Consider the following 16,890-nt stretch of genomic DNA (forward strand, 5'->3'; position numbering starts at 1 on the left):
GCAAGGCTAACTGGGAGCAAACTGGGAGCAATACCGCAGCCTGCCCACTTCAAAATACTTCCTATCAGAACTTCCATAGCAGTCACACTTTAGAATCAGGAGTGAACTATTGTAGAATAGGCATAAATTCAACCGTAACCTCTTTTGCCATCATGGAGATGCAATTGATAAATATTTACCTGTTGGATTCCTGCCTGTTTTGCAACTGGTAAAAACACAGAAGTCTTGGCGTATCCATTGTCCATACACTGACTAAATAAATGTCATTAAACATTGTATGAAATAAGATTAATAGGAAATAGATATTTGCACAGAGTACTGGAAGACTTCCAGAGGTCTTTTGTAGCTTAAGGGTAAACAGACTACTGTTAATACTTTGGGGGAAAATAAAAAGGGGAGTGATAGGTGGAAATGAGTTGAAGAGAGATAAGGCAGGCTAAGAGAAGAAGAAAAAACTTCTCCTTACCAATTATAAGATTCAAGGAATTGGTTTGGGTAAGGATAAAGCCCCTGCTTGTGAGATTTTGACCACCTCATCTTCACATGAAATTGAAATTCCTCCTGTGCGAGAATCACCAAAGTTACCGTGTCATCAGAGAAAATGTTATTTCTAAACGGTTTCCTTTTACGTAGTTAGCTGGAGATGTTCATGTGGGCAATATTTGAGACAAATAACTTCCCATGTGAAAATGAAGCAGTAAAGTCATTGCTTGAAGACTTCTATCACCTCAAAAATAAACATGTGACTCAGTCCTAATACTCCCCCGTAACAATTACTTTTTTTAACATTAAAAAAACTAGGAAAATAAACTGTTCATTCTCATCTGCTAGATCCTCACAGAATCCAAATATAGATGCATGCAGTGGTTCCACTAAATCGTGTTACTTCCAGGGAAGGCAGCCCTCCTCCTGCCCTCTTCCCCCCCCCCATGTTTCAGATGACATGGCATTCTTCCTCAGCAGCAGCAGAAGCGTATTATCTTTGTTAACTATGAGTAACCATCCTAATACGAATTGGGGGTTGTCTTCCCTCCCACACCTTGTATGATCTCAGGCAGAGATGGGCAATCTGCAGCTCTCCAAGGCCTCTCTAGCCAGCCCTTGAGACTCTCCGCAGCCATGCCCTCTTCTCAGGCTATGCCTCTCACTGGGCTTGCTCTGCATCCTCCTGCTTTTGCCTAGATGAGGTGTCTCTGAACTATGATAATGCCTCTTGCTTGCCTGCATGGAGATGCATATGCATAAAAAAAAAAACACTGAAACCAGTAGCACCACCCTCTCCATCCCAGCTCACCAAAACTTTCTCCGTAACTCATCAGCAACATTTGCAAAGAAACTCTCCCGGAGTCCAGACCTACTGAAGACCATTCACACACCATAACTATGAAAGATAATGCGGTCTCGATAGATAGCATTTATATTCAAGACTGGGATGCTGGCTTGAAACTGAATTTTGTCCCCATTCAAGTATGACCTCGTTAAGAATAACATTTGGCCAAATATAATCAAATAATGGCTTCTAGGGGCTACAGTGGTACCTCGGGTTACAGGCGCTTCAGGTTACAGACTCCGCCAACCCAGAAATAGTACCTCGGGTTAAGAACTTTGCTTCAGGATGAGAACAGAAATTGTGCGACGGTGGCACGGCGGCAGCGGGAGGCCCCATTAGCTAAAGTGGTGCCTCAGGTTAAGAACAGTTTCAGGTTAAGAACGGACCTCCAGGACAAATTAAGTTCTTAACCCGAGGTACCACTGTACTTAGGAAACCTTCCAGCACTGATAGAAACCTTTCTCTGCCACAATACATGGAGTTGTAATCCAATGCTACACCAACAGAGTTGTACCGATGCCATGGGACTTCCGTTTCCTTTCTTCCTCCTTCCCCCGAACCCTCCCCAAAAGAAATCTGCTTCACAAGGTTCCCAACCCTCTGGAGCTGATTTTGAGAAGCTGGAGGGCACAGGAGAGGAAGAGGAAGTTTCATTGCATGCATTGGATATTGCCTTTGGTGTTCAGAACTCAAACACATTTGCCTATATCCCCGCTATGCATATAAAACAATTCAGAATTGATAGCAATTTTATTAAGAGCATTTCAGAACATTTTCAAAATGTCATATATCCACAGCCTGGTTACCCAAATTCGCTGTGTACTGTCCTTAAAGGCCTGTAGCAGTGTAACCTATGAAAGCAGTTCTTTCATTTAGCAGAAGTTTGAATTTTCTATGCACTTAGTATGTGCTTCTGAAGTATCATTCTCGGCACATGAAGCATTGTATTCACATTAGTCGCACACTAAAAAAAGCAAGGTCGAGACCGACCTCCGGCAGGGACCCCTACAAAAAGACAAAACAGTTGTTCGTATTTTTAATAGCTATTTAGCTTTTCCACTCCAGCTTGCCACAAATAATTAATTTAAGAAAAAGGCAGGCAGGTGTCAGCTCAAGAGTAATCTAGAGATTCCCAAGCAAGGTAAACCTGATCCCAAGATCATCCGTCGCACGAGCGAACACTCTCATAGCTAGGGGGCGGAGTGCCGCAGACAATGCTCGAGTCATCCCACGATGCTGACTCCAGCCTTGGCAGAATATTCCGGAACAAAACGCTATCAGAGGAGCTGCGCCTACGGCCGGCATGCCGTGTGTCGTTTTCGTCCACCACTTGATACAAGGGGGGCCTGCTCTCCTTCAGGCTGTTGGGCTGTGTGCAGTTTGGGGCATTTTCAGCAGGCTGGCAATTCAAGGCTTCTTCATAGGAGGGAATAGTGCTTGGATCCCAGGTGCTGAAACAAGCCAAGGCAAAATAATAAAAAAAACCAATTAATCATTATTTTGAAAAAGAGGTATCTTGGTGCAAAATAAGGTTTGCAAGAGCACACGCAAGCAAGACTTCAGTAATCTTTCCACTTCATAGCTGTAGCTATTACTCTTGAAGTCTCAATGTCAAATGTAGAGAGAGAAACAAAACAAAAACCCCACCCCCCTCTTTTCATGTGTTCCTCAAGGACAATGTCACATGATGTGACGTGTAAACGCGCCTCCACAGCTGCAATTCTATGCACACTTACCTGGGATATGCATCTTACTGACCTTATTTCTTAGTAGGTATATACAGGATTGCACCGTGGGTCTCTTGTGCACTATATAACAAAATAAGAAGAGCCTGCTGGATCAGGCCAATGGCCCATCTAGTCCAGCATCCAGTTCTCAGAGTTCTTACCACTCTGCCTTCCTGCAGTTCCCAGCTACTGCTGTTCAGGAGCCTATTGCCTCTGACAGTGGAGGCGGGACACAGGCATCAGGGTTAGTAGTGGCAGACAACTGCATCCACCACAAATTTGCCTAACCCTCTTTTAAAGGCATCCAAGTTGTTGTCCATTGCTGCCTCTTGTGGGGAAACCCACAAGAATAGGTATAGACCAGGCGTCCCCAGATTTCGGCCCTCCAGATGTTTTGGACTACAATTCCCATCATCCCCGACCACTGATCCTGTGAGCTAGGGATCATGGGAGTTGTAGGCCAAAACTTCTGGAGGGCTGCAGTTTGGGGATGCCTGGTATAGACAGTGCTTTTTTCTGGGGGGATGCAGGGGTACGCATACCCCTAAACATTTTGTGAATCTAAGTTTGGCCTCCTTAATAATAATAATAATAATTTATTATTTATACCCCGCCCATCTGGCCGGGTTCCCCCAGCCACTCTGGGCGGCTTCCAAAAAAACAGAAATTCTAAAATACAGAAATCCATCAAACATTAAAAGCTTCCCTAAACAGGGCTGCCTTGAGATGCCTTCTAAAGGTCTGGTAATTGTTCTCTTTGACCTCTAGTGGGAGGGCATTCCACAGGGTGGGTGCCACTACCGAGAAGGCCCTCTGCCTGGTTCCCTGTAACTTGGCTTCTCGTAGTGAGGGAACCGCCAGAAGGCCCTCGGAGCTGGACCTCAGTGTCCGGGCAGAACGATGGGGGTGGAGACGCTCCTTCAGGTATACCGAACCGAGGCCGTTTAGACCGAGGCCGTTTCCTTGAGTAGAAAAATGAGAGTAGGAAAATGAGAGTGCCCCTAAACTTTTTTAAAGGGAAAAAGCACTGGGTATAGAGAAAGCAGAAGAGAATTTTCTTAAGTTGAATGTACCTTCTGTGGGCATATTTGAATTATACAGACAGGAAGTGCAAAAATAAAAAAATAAATGCATACAACATCAATTTAAGTGAAGAATTACCCCTGCATCAGATGCCTCCAGCACTTTAGCAGTACCTGTACAATACGGACATTTGTGCCCTTTCGCAATATTTAGAATATCAAGTGTCAAACTTGACCACATTCCCACTGGTTAATGTGCATTTCATGGGCCACTGATCATCATCAGGCCACAGCGATTACTTTTCCGTTGTGCTTTGCTAAGCAAACATGGCTTGTATACAGGTGAAACTTTCACATAACCTTTGATCATTTGACTTCCCTTTTCTTTCCAAGGGGCAAAGTGTTTATGTGTGGGAAGCAACAATATAGTGAGATGTCAGAGTTCACCTTGAAACAGTGCTAGCCAGGGAAAATACTACTACGCTGTAGAACAAAAGCAGCAAATGGGAAAAAAGATACCACAAAGCAATATTTTATCATTGTCTATCATAGACGTCGTATCCCAGTTTTAGCTAAGCAGCAATTTTCCCCCCATCAGGTTTGGGCACAAAGATCGTGCTGACCTGCAGGTCTGTTTCTCAAGAGGCTCCACGGTGGAGTAATGAAGGTCCCTGGAAAAATGGTACTGATAGCGGCGAGAAACTATCCCAGCATTGGCTGACCACAGAAGGCCAAAGAGGAGGAGGAGACCGCCAATTCCACAGCAGAAGAAGCTTATGGACCTGAGCACCGCATTAGAGGAAGAAGAGCTTGCCACTGGTCCGGCCTCTCCATCAGGCATGATCTTTGGCTCACTGCTAGATGGGGCGGCTCCCATCTCGCCATCACTCCACCAAGCAAAACAGAGAGTCCCCGTCACCAGCAGGATAGCTCCAGTGATGGTCACTCCATGGCGCAAAGTAGCACTTGCCATTTTAAAAACAGAGGCTGATGATACAGGTCATCTAAAGTTTCACCAGGAAATAGGTCTGATGTCCTGATTCAGGCTGGGGGTGAAAAAAAAGGGAAGGGGAGAAGAGAAAACGTCACAGTGGGGAAAGAAGGGGGGGGGATAAAAAAACACAAAGCATGAACTGAGGACGAGAGGAATGCTGTCCTCCCAACACACAAGGAGCAACTTAACTGCCAGTTAATTATTGCAGGTAGCAGTTTTTGTCACAACTTTTTATTAAACGCGTTGCTGCCGTCCCTTTTGTCCAACAGACCATGGTTAAAACAAACCGTTTTGCTTGTTACGTATTCGTGCGTTTTTATATTGTAAACTGCCCTGTGATGCTCAAATGAAGGGTTCTATAGAAATTTAATAAATAATAACAATGACTGACCCTTCTGTGTGAACATCAACCAATATCTGACACTGGGCGTTTCCAGACTAGCACTGTTATCAATCACATACTGGCAAATTCGGGTGGCCCAATGAAAGCTGATTTGGCCATCTTGTGCAAGAAACCCACTGCCCCCAATATTGGACTTTTCATGATATGTGACAGGAAAATGCACTGGAAAGTGTGGGATAACAACTGTTTGATGCCACATGGTATAACCTCCCCACAAACAGATCAGAACAAATGCGCAATGTCATCGAACCTCCCTGCAAACTTGGTGCAAACAAGTAAGGAGGAATGCTCAATAAACAGGTCATCTGGCAGCAACCCAAAACACCAACCGGGTTCCAATCCTAGATTACCACTGAGCTTGCCCAGGCATTTATTGCTTAGAGTGGTGCTTAAATTGTTTGTGCCTAAAGCCCCGACTCTCTGTTTTAGCTGCCCTGCTGAATTTTCATCTGAGAATATATTTTATTAGTTTCTATGTACCTGGCCCTGGGATTTTATTATTATTACTACTTGATAAGGGGTGTGTTAGAAATCCTATTAATAAATAAAAGAGTTTTGCAGTCCACAACTAAGATTCATTGTGTGGAACAGACTGGACGAGTATTAAAATAACCCTAATCTACTGGCTCCCGTGGCCTCTGCATGCCAGTTGCTGCGAATTGCAAGGAGGCAGGTGTGCTCCTTGTTTCTGGGCTTCCCACAGGTATCTGCCTGATTGGCAACTGTAAGAACATGATCCTGGACTTCGATGGATCATTAGATGGGCCATTGGCCTGATTCAGCCGGTTCTTCTTATGCATGAGCTGAAGGCCACTGCCATTACCAGCAGATTCACACATAATGGCAACGGACTACTTGTCGTCTATTTATGATATGAGAGCCATAGCTCCCAGGTCTTCATAATTCCGTAATTATTGATGCCACTCATGCTATCTAGATTTTGGAGTGGGGGCTGCACAGCACGTACCCATAGATCTATGGTGTAATAATCACTGTAATTGCACAGTTGAGTCGATAACCATGCAAAAATGAATATGCTTTGTATGAATCAGGTGTTAATCATAATATGCAAGGTTTCGAGTGACGGGAAAGCGCAAGATGAAATGGGAGAAAAACGTATTCCGAGGACTAAGTGATTTAGCAATTATCTTAAAAGGTGTACAAGTTGTATTGCTGCAGGGAGCCTTTAAGATGTGTTTGTATATTAATTTTTTTCATTATAATTTTCAAACACCTGCAAAAATTAGGCAATGCACAAAAGATTACAGTATTGCAAAGCGTGGTCCAGTCTGAAGGTTAACGGCAACCTATAAAGAGAGAAAGGGCAGGGAATTGTTTTGATAAATCTCTAAGAGCCCTGTGTTCTGAAATATGCAATCTCAGATCTGGTGCAGAGGCAGAGAAACCTAGAAACTGGGATTAATTTGTTATCTTCAGGACGAGTGGAAACTGTACTTTTCACATGAGCTGGGCAAGCTAAATGGGAAACTGAATTACGTGGCAGTGAAAGAAATCCTGGATGATCTTATCCATATTTAATGAAGAGATGTGATGAAATCAGATTTATTAAAGCTGCAGACAGATTGGATGAATCTGAAGTGTATTAATCTAGTGCCTCTTTCAGCTTCGGGGAATGCATCCCTGGCACAGCCCAACGATTCTTGATTCGCATAAACATGGGACTACTCTGGAGCTGATTCTGTCCCGTATGACATGGCCAAGTCAGTGGTCTTTGTCAGGAGTGCAAACAACAATAACAACAACAACAATAGTTTATTATTTATACCCTGCCCATCTGGGTGGGTTTCCGCAACCACTCTGGGCGGCTTCCAACAGAAAAATAAAACAATCGATTAAACATTAAAAGCATACCTGCCAAGTCTCCCGCAGAAAAATACGGGATCAGCAGCAGCAGCGGCACTGGAAGTTGCACCGGAAGTTGTCCAACGGCCATTTAGGGGGTGGCCATGCGGCCACCTCCAAGATGGCCGCGGGCATGCGTAGAAGCTATTTCCGGCACCAGCGGCGGCCATTTTCTGGTGCCTGTAGATGGGCAAACCAGCACCAGAAAAATGGCTGACGGCAGGAGCAGATTTAAGGGAGATTTACGGGAGAGGAGCTCAAACGGGAGACCGCCGGGAAATGGTAAGGAAAAATGGGGGTTTCCCGGGGAATACGGGGTACTTGGCAGCTATGATTAAAAGCCTCCCTAAACAGGGCTGCCTTCAGATGTCTTCTAAAAATCTGGTAGCTGCCATCACTGGTACCTAAAAAGCTGGATCTGGGGACTGGCATTGGGGCTGCTGCAAAGGATACCTCCAGACTCCCTTTGCAAGCGTGCTCAGGTCTTTCTCTCTACTTTGAACCTGGCTAATTTTTACTAAGATGTTCTGGTGGCCCTCCAAGTGTTGATGGGTTACAATTCCTACCATCCCTGACCATTTGGTCATGCTGGCTGAGGCCAATGGGATTTGGAGTCCAACCATGTCTGAATTCTGGAGAGCCACAGGTTGCCTATCCCTGCCGTAAGATTTCCCATAGTAACGTACTTTATATCAGAGAGAAATTGAGAGGAGAGATGGGGATTACTGTCAGGGAATCTCAGGTTTGTACCTTGCAAGGTCAGCAGAACTGATGCATTGTCTGTTGCAGTCTCTAAGGCACTTGAAAATAAACCTTCCAAGTCTAAGAAAGGATCTCCCGTAACACCAACAATTATATTAGTATGTGCCCCTGTGGGAAATGGTGGTGTGAGACCACAGAAGACAAGCAGTCCCAGAAGACATTGACTTGTGTGCTCCTGCTTTTCAAATGCCTGAACAGCCAAAAAGGGATATAACAGAAATAATACTAAGGTGGTAAGATTGTCTGATATTCAAAGGTTCTTTGGAAGACAGGCAATAGATCCGAATCCAACCCCTAGAATGGAATAGTCCTGTGACTGTAACTTGTCTAAAACTGTTATTAATATTGTGGGCAGGAATCAACAAGTCCCAACTGCAGAAGCCCTGGGCAAGGTATTCTACTTGTGCAACTGGGCTCCCCCCCTCCCCCTGCTCCCCCCCAAAACAGCCTAGGGGAATGGTCGGGAGAATCCTGAAAACAACACAGCGAAGAGGAGAGGGGGATTGTTCTGTCTGGCAAGCTGAGAGGTTTGCACTGACAGAATGTTCAACAAAGCACAATGCTGAATTCATCCCAATATTTTTAAATTGCTGCAACCCACCCTGGTCCCTTATGGCAAATAACTGAATTAATAATATTCAGATATGCTGCAAATATAAAGAGATGCTAAAATGTGAGCTACCTTTGTTGCTCGATCCAAGATCTAGCTTCGTCGCCAACAACTCACACCAGTTTCAAAGGAATATCTACCTACCTGCTGGGTCTACAAAATGTGGGCGAGTCAATCCTTCTTAAATCCACTTGAAGGATTATACGGGGCTTAAGCCGTGGTACGCTGCCTGTCTTAACAACACCAATTAATTAACCTCACAGAGACCGGCCGCTTATAATAAATTGGATTACAGGATCAGGCTCCTTACATACCACCCATTTCGTGGGATGCCTCTGTGGCCACCAGGAGCAAAGCCAAGAGATGCAACTCAACCATTTTATTTACTAAGATGCTTCAGTCAATACTTCCCCCCTTCAGGCCCCTCTCCACCAAACAAAGAGGGCAAAAACAGGTCATATTGTTATAAGTTTGTGGGTGCCAGACACTTGTAATCCTAGCAAGCTAATCAAGGGAGGCTAGCCTCCTGATGAGGTAACTGGCCATTAAGAGAACAAAGGAAAGGGCTCTGTGCCAGATGTTAAATGGGTGGGGCTTCTCCTCCAGCTCGCAGGTAGTTAGAAGGACAAAGCTGGGGTTTGAGGGCAGAGTGTGCTGTGATGTGGCCTAGAAGAAAAAGTGGCAGGCTGGAAAAGGAGAGGGAGAGGGAGAGGGAGAGGGAGAGGGAGAGGGAGAGGGAGAGGGAGAGGGAGAGGGAGAGGGAGAGTGCCATGGCTGATTTCTGCTAGAATCCAAGGCTGTGGCTATGGGAGAAACAAGACCCTTTGGGGACGCTGAAGAAGAAGAAGAAGAAGAAGAAGAAGAAGAAGAAGAAGAAGAAGAAGAAGAAGAAGAAGAAGAAGAGTAGTTTGGATTTGATATCCCACTTTATCACTACCCGAAGGAGTCTCAAAGCAGCTAACATTCTCCTGTGAGCCATTCCATCGTAGGTTCAGGTTGCATATATGTGTGAACAAACCATATATAATCAAGACACTACTGTCTCCACAGTGCCTCATTCCCAAAAGGAAACAAACCCCGGGCGAGCGCCTGAAACCCCTCAAATCTCGTACCGCTTGGAGATTGGGGTGGCATGCAGCAATATATTATATCATCTACAGACTGGAGGAAAAACCATAGAACCCAAGCCTTTAAACACTATATAAATGTGGAAGGATTGTGATGATGATAATTATAATAAATGCCCATTCTTTCTCTCAAAGAATACAGGTCACTGTATTTTGTAAAGAATTCCTGGGAATCGTAACTCTTTGAAGGGTAAACTACAGTGCGCACGATGCTTTGAGGGGGAAAATGTTGTACTTTCACTGTGTTTTAGAGGTATAGTCTTGTGTACATAGCCTGTTGGTTACTGCTAACACTTTGCATGCCAGCTGGTCCCAAGTTCAACCCTCCAACAAAAATAGTCAGGTGGTAGTAATGGGGAAAGATCTCTGCCCGAGATCCCAGAGCGCTTTTGCCAGTCACAGTGGACAATAGGCTTGGTGGTATAAGGAGGGTGAAAATATTGATTAAGCAACCACAAAGAGGCATGGGAGGAATCCATCTTTGTGGAGAGGAAGGATGGTGACTCAGTCAGGTATGAGAAGTTAGAATCAGAGTTTTCCACTACGATTCAGCTGAAGACCAGCTTGCCATTTGTTTTGCATCTGAAGCAACACAGCAAACACTTTCCAGTTCAGCCTTCTAGGATGATTTCTGTGGGGGAGGCTAACAGCTTAACGCAATTTTTATCGCTTACAAAATAATAAGGGAGATTGACAGTTTCATAAGGGAAAAAGTCCTCTCTTTCCCCCTTGCATAAAAGCTGCGGCAATGACATTTTCAGCATCCTCAGCCCACGCTTCCAGAAAAGGAGGTGGGGAATTGTAGTGGATCCCTCCTCACACCAATGGCTGCGAGATCAAAATCCCAAAACTTAGCAGCGCGATCCTACACTTACTTCACAAGTCAGTTCTACTCAATCCAGGGCTTAGTTGCTAAGTTAAATATATTTAGACGTGCACCTTTACAGTCTTGTTTCAGCTATTCCTTGCCCTTATAAGAGATCTGCATTTTTTTATTTATTTGTATTTCATCTTTTATTTATTTGTATTTCATACAGTGTGGTGTAGTGGTTAAAGAGCGGTAGACTCGTAATCTGGGGAACTGGGTTCGCGTCTCCGCTCCTCCGCATGCAGCTGCTGGGTGACCTTGGGCTAGTCACACTTCTCTGAAGCCTCTCAGCCCCACTCACCTGACAGAATGTTTGTTGTGGGGGAGGAAGGGAAAGGAGAATGTTAGCCGCTTTGAGACTCCTTCGGGTAGTGATAAAGCGGGATATCAAATCCAAACTCTTCTTCTTCTTCTTCTTCTTCTTCTTCTTCTTCTTCTTCTTCTTCTTCTTCTTCTTCTTCTTCTTCTTCTTCTTACACACACACACACACACACATAGAGAGAGCTATCCAAACACATACTCGTATCCATATGTGTTTTGTTTAGGCAGCACCAGATGAACAGAAAGGGTATACATTTACTAAAATACGTAAATACAAAGGCCGAGAAAGTTCAAAGCATTGAAAAGATATGGAAAGGGAGAATACTGAAAAACGGGGGTGTGTGTGTGTGTGTTAGAGCATCCTTGAAAGGGACTGCTTAATGGGAGGAATTACCGGTAAGTGCAGGGGTCCACAGGCCCCCACTTATGCGTCAAAAGACTAGCTAGTAAGGCTGCAATCCTAAACTCACTTAACCTGGGAGTAAGTGCCATTGAAACCATTGGGTCTTACTTCTGAATAAGGCTTTTGCTGCCAGGCTTCCATTCCAAACACACTTACTAAAGAACACTGAACATAGTAAACATGCATGAAATTGTGCTGTTGTGGATACTAGTCTTAACACTCTTGGGCAAGACTTAAGTTGCAGGGTGGGATGCAGCCCTCCAAGCTTCTCTATCTGATTCTTGGGACTCTCCCAAACCATGCACCCTCCCCGGCCACATCCTTGAGTCTTCTGGTCTGGCAGGAATGTGTCCCTGAACTGAAAAGTCCCTGACCTTTCACTTGCCCAAGGAGGATGGGGGGGGAGGATGTAAGAGAAACTAGCCTCTGCCCATCATTGCCTCGTTCGCCACCCAGTCCTGGCATGTGCCCACCAAGGCCAAGGTTGTTGAGGGGAATGCTGGCGGCTTCTAAATCAGCATTCAGATACATAACGGTTTGAGCTGATCAGGGGCCTAGGAAGGGGTGACATCCCTGACGGAGTGACAAAATGGCATACCAAGGGGGGCAGCCATTACTGTGGGGCCTGGCCTGGAGCGCACCTGAGCCACGCATCTCTCCTGGGAGTCACGCAGTGGCTCGGGCCCCCGCGCTGCCCAAAATGGCCGCCCCCCGAGTTGCTCGCCCGGCCCCCGCCACTCCGGGTGCTGGAGCAGCTAGCTACGCCCCTGGGGCTGATGCCTTTGAGGAAAGAAAACTTTTCTGCCACCAGGCAGTACTTTTCACACCTACTAAGACTCCCCTCCTGCCGCAAATTCTGGATGGAGGTAAACTTTAAAAAGTTTTCATGGGCAGGGGGTCCCAGGAGAACATATTGGGAGCGTCTAAAGATGGGTTGCACTCAGGCTTCCATAATCCAGCTGTTTTGGGACTACAATTCCCATCATCTCCGATCACTGGTCCTGTTAGCTAGGGATCATGGGAATTGTAGTCCAAAACACCTGGAGGGCCGAGTTTGCCTATGCCTGCATTATTAGTTATCACTTTTCATCAGCTGACAATTACTTGAAATGCCATTCCTGTGGAGGCATTTTTGGATGGGTTTTGTCATTTGCCCGTTTTGTCATCTGCTCGCTGTACGTACTGTATTGCCCAGTCAGAAGCAACACATTGCCACATTCTTTTCTTGATCTTAGGGAAGAAGAAAAACCTTTGCTTTGGGGGAGGAGGAAAGTGAAGGTGGGGGGGGCATGCTGGGGCTAACATATTGCGTAAAACATAGGAGCTACCTTATAAATAATCAGGCCATGAGTTCCATATAGCTCCATGTTATTGACACGGACTGGCAGCACCTCCCCAGAATTTCACTCAGGAGTTTTCCCCATACCTACTTGGAGACAATGACAACAACTATTATTATTATTATTATTATTATTATTATTATTCATTTATACCCCACCTATTTGGCTGGGTTTCCCCAAACAAAAAACTGAACCTGGGAACTTCTGCCTATAAAGCAAGGCTCTACCACGGAGCTACTGCCCTCTTCTAGTGTATGGCTTCTATAAACAGCTACAGGATCCTTAATATGCAGGGTTTCCCCCCAGATATTCTGCTAGGCATCTGGTAACACCAATCCAGCAGGGGAAACAAAACATTAGCTTGTACATTTCTTTATTTGGGGTCTCTCCAGTGTTAGAAACTGAGATATGAAAGCTAGGAGCTAAATGGCACCTTAAACCTAGGTTATGGGTGCAACAGTGGAATGTATAGGTGCGCTTTTTTAAAAAAACACAAGAATACAAAGCTGAAAATGAATGAACTGCCGCTAAAATCTTATGTTCATTTTTCATGTGGTCCAGTCCTTCCCCTGCCCACCCCTCTGATATTCTTAAGATGGTCTCTTCTCCAGCCTTCGGAGAGTAAGTAGCTGGAAGTGGGGAGGCAGAAAAAGGTCCTCCTTTCCTTCCACTCTGCAGTTTTAGTCTGAAAAATCTTAGGCACAGTGCTGCTCCCGGAACTCAGAACCTGCTTGCACTGGTGAAATTCCCTGTCGCAAAATGTGCCTAGAACAATGGGAGTTTTGAACCATTGTTTCAATCCCACCTTTTGCCACAAAACCGCCACAGGGCAGATCACACAAAGCCAATTACAGGTAATGAATCCAACACACCTGTATACATCAGAATCAAATTGAACTCAATCCGCATGCTCCTCCACCACTTATTAAGTACCTGAAACAAACTAAGCTTCAGGTGGCTTACCTGTGTAGGTGTGAGCAACGAGCAGTGGTGAACCCTCATTTCTCCACTAGTGAAGATACACCATTTATGCAAGTTCAGAATATTGGATATAGTCAAGTACACCATGCAAGCACCTGTGTGCTACACGTTTAGGAACCCTAGCTTTATAATTACAGCTCTGTGAGATGCTTTCTGTTACAAGTGTGGGCTATTCTTAATGAGAAATGTTTTGCAGGAAAAGATCTAAAGTCACTGTGTGCATGTCAGAGAAGAGATCTGGTCAATCCAATAAGCTTAATAGTTGTTGCATGCTCTGGTCAATGGAGTCACGAAGAATCGGACACGACTAAAAGACTGAACAACAACAAGTAGTGCACAGAACAAGTTGTGCAGAATGTGGTCCAGAGGCTCGGCTAAGCTTTATGATTCATCAGCAAACAGATTAAACTGGGTTTATACAGATATGGGTCTAAACTGGCTTCACCAGGCTCGAGAATCTCACTCTTTTACTAAACAAAATCTAAGGACGCGAGATTCTTGGCTCCTCCGTCCCACTCAGAAAACGCAAGTGTGATGATGGCATCTTCCCCCGCCAATCTTTCTCCTTTCTGCGTCCATCCAACGCTATTAGCAACCGCAGAAATACAGCAGGGAGGCGAAGAAGCGCGATGCGAAAGCACCCATCAAGCCTAGATGGAAATGAGTTCTGTATCCCACCCCCCCTTCTCACCCGCCTCAGCTGTACTCAACTCTTAAAAAGAAAATGCACTGGGCTTTTAAAATACAGGCTGAATAAGCTCTGTTAATGCTATTATTATCTCCGCGAGTGCCGGCTGGAAGCAAAAATGCAAAACAAAACACACACACAAACGAATAATGCTTCGAGCAAAATAACCGTGCTTGCAACAATAAAATAAAATAAAATGCTAGAGTTGCCACAGATCTGGAACACTTGCAGACCATTCTGAATCTCTTACTGGTTGCAGCGTCAACGACGGCTAACTTTTAAACGATTCGAGCCAGGGGCAAGGAGCAGCTACCGAAGCGGCTGGTGCAACGGAGAAAGACAGCGCAGCATCGCCTGCAACGCCCCGCGCAATCCAAGCATGCTTCAGCAAGAGATCGAGCTTGCAAAGTACGCGTGCAACTCCTGGTCGCGCTTTGTCGCCTTGAAGCCTGCGATACTTACTTCGGGCGCCAGCAGCTTCGCGGGTTTTCCCCATGCACTTTAAAGGCAGCCGGCGCAGCCGTGCAAAAAGCGACTCTCCCGAGGGGCAGAAACAGAAAACGCGGCGCGCGCGCAGCAGCTCGGCTCGCGAAAGAATGCCGCCTTGCAAACGCAGCTCCCGCGGGGAACTTAGGTTTAGCAGCAGCGCCCTCTCGAGGACAAAGGGAGAACTTCCCCCCGAAGTACACCTGGACGTATTTTCTGCCAGTCAGGCGGATGGCGGTGCTGATAACGCCTGTTTCTGGCAAGTGCCTCGCTTAAATCAGACATGAAGAGGAAAGGAGAAAGGGCAGCTGCCAGAACGATAAGGAGGCGCTCGGCTCCTGCTCCTGTCAGCCCCAGCCAGCCCAGCCATTAGTCTGGGGTGATGGGAGTTCCAAAATGCCCTCTTTAAAAGTTTCTTTCCAAAGTTTCCCTCTTTCCCTAAAAGACCACACATCTTTGGTAAGTTTAAAAATGGTTTACTTACAGACTCTCCAAAGGTCAAGTTCAAGTGCTTGAGAAAGTTGCACAGAGGCAGTAGTTCGCTTAGTTATGAAGTGGTGAAAGTTCCTAAATTATTGGTATGTAGGAACTCAAGAATGGCTGGTGAAAGCCATGTGGCTGGGCTGGAGTCCAGAAACCAGCTCAAACTTCTTCACATTCTCAGGTAGCCTGGGGGAGAACAAAGGCTTGATTACCTCCCAAGGTGAGGGGAAGTAGACATAGCTAAGCCTGGTGGGACAGCTTACTCTATGGTATTAACCTCTTCATGTGTTAATTAAACTTAAGCATGTTGGTTATATGAGGCTGGTAGTCCCACAGTTTGGCCCTACACTGCAGGTTCCAAGCATCTTTGATGGGACTGAAAATAAATAAGAAGCTTTTGGGTTAAAGTTATTAATGTAATATAAAACTTTAAAGAGAATAAGATAAAAACCAATCCCAAAGTTATTTCACTTGGTAGATTGGATGGGTGGGATACTATCTAAACACAAACAATCCCTAGGGAATAAGTTAGCTTCTGCTGAAAGATTAGTTGGCAAAAGGCTGGAAGAAACTAACTCCCATTACTAGAATGGAAGAAAAAGTATAGCACATAATATTAATGCCCAAGATTCCATATTATAAGAAACTGTGGAAAGGATAAACACAAGGATATTAAAAGTAACTATGTTGGTCCATAAGTAAGAGTCCATACCAGGGCAATATCTTTATTACACCAACAAAAAAATGTCATAAAATAGTGTACATGCTTTCAACAGGCTCTGCTACCCACCATGGCAAAGTTGGGTCCTCCGCCACAGCAAAGCCTCCCCCCACCAGCAACAGTTCACCCCCCCCCCAGCCCAGGCTGGCAAAGAAAAACCTATGCAGGAACATAGGAAGCTGCCTTATTCTGAATCAGACAAGTGGTCCACGAAACTCAGTGCTGTCAACACTGACTGCCAGTAGCTCTCCAGACCTTCTGCATGCAGTGCAAAAGCTCTGCCTCTGAGCTAGGGCCCTTCCCCTGCAATGTGTTCTGTGTCATCATGATACACACACCCAGCCATCAAAGGGATGGGGAAGGCAGAACTGCCCTCAAAGGTGTTAAACCAGCACCATATTCTCGGTCACTCACTATATGACAAAGCCAGAGAGAAGGCTTCATGTTGCATAATATTCAAGCATTCTACTCAGCAATAATTCTTACAGCTTTTTAAATAGATCTAAAGGACTCTGCCTCCTGAAACTCATATACTGTACCTTCCCTCCCCGCAACCTTCTCTGCAGCAAAGAGCTCTATTTTTGGGAAGTTTTGTGTGACAGGCATTATCTCAGGCCCTTGCAGTGATGAATTGAACAGGGACACAAATGCAGCACTTTCCCCCTCCCTCCTTCCTTTCACACAGCTCCAACTAACTTGAATTTAAAGGGTTTTTTCCCCCACCCCCAGGGATCAAATGCCTCGTATGTCTCAGTTTACA

The 16,890-nt window shown here is 45.3% G+C and overlaps 1 protein-coding gene across 3 annotated transcripts; it reads right to left on the reverse strand.

Moving 5' to 3' along the window:
* Nucleotides 1-1,260: 1,260 nt before the first annotated feature.
* On the reverse strand, nt 1,261-15,578 carry TMEM61 (transmembrane protein 61). Of its 3 annotated transcripts, none has more exons than XM_035124344.2 (3): nt 15,411-15,578; nt 4,703-5,125; nt 1,261-2,781 (listed from the first exon to the last, which is right to left on the reverse strand). In XM_035124344.2, exons 2-3 carry the CDS (start codon nt 5,050-5,052, stop codon nt 2,490-2,492), a joined length of 642 nt encoding a protein of 213 aa, XP_034980235.1. In that variant the 5' UTR covers nt 5,053-5,125; nt 15,411-15,578; the 3' UTR covers nt 1,261-2,489. The 3 variants fall into 3 exon arrangements, with proteins under 3 accessions (XP_034980235.1, XP_034980231.1, XP_034980233.1); XM_035124340.2 differs by lacking the exon at nt 15,411-15,578 and adding an exon at nt 14,903-15,050; XM_035124342.2 differs by lacking the exon at nt 15,411-15,578 and adding an exon at nt 14,691-14,894.
* Between the last annotated feature and the right edge of the window lie 1,312 nt (nt 15,579-16,890).

Source organism: Zootoca vivipara, chromosome 7 (assembly GCF_963506605.1).
Source record: "Zootoca vivipara chromosome 7, rZooViv1.1, whole genome shotgun sequence".
NCBI lineage: Eukaryota > Metazoa > Chordata > Lepidosauria > Squamata > Lacertidae > Zootoca > Zootoca vivipara.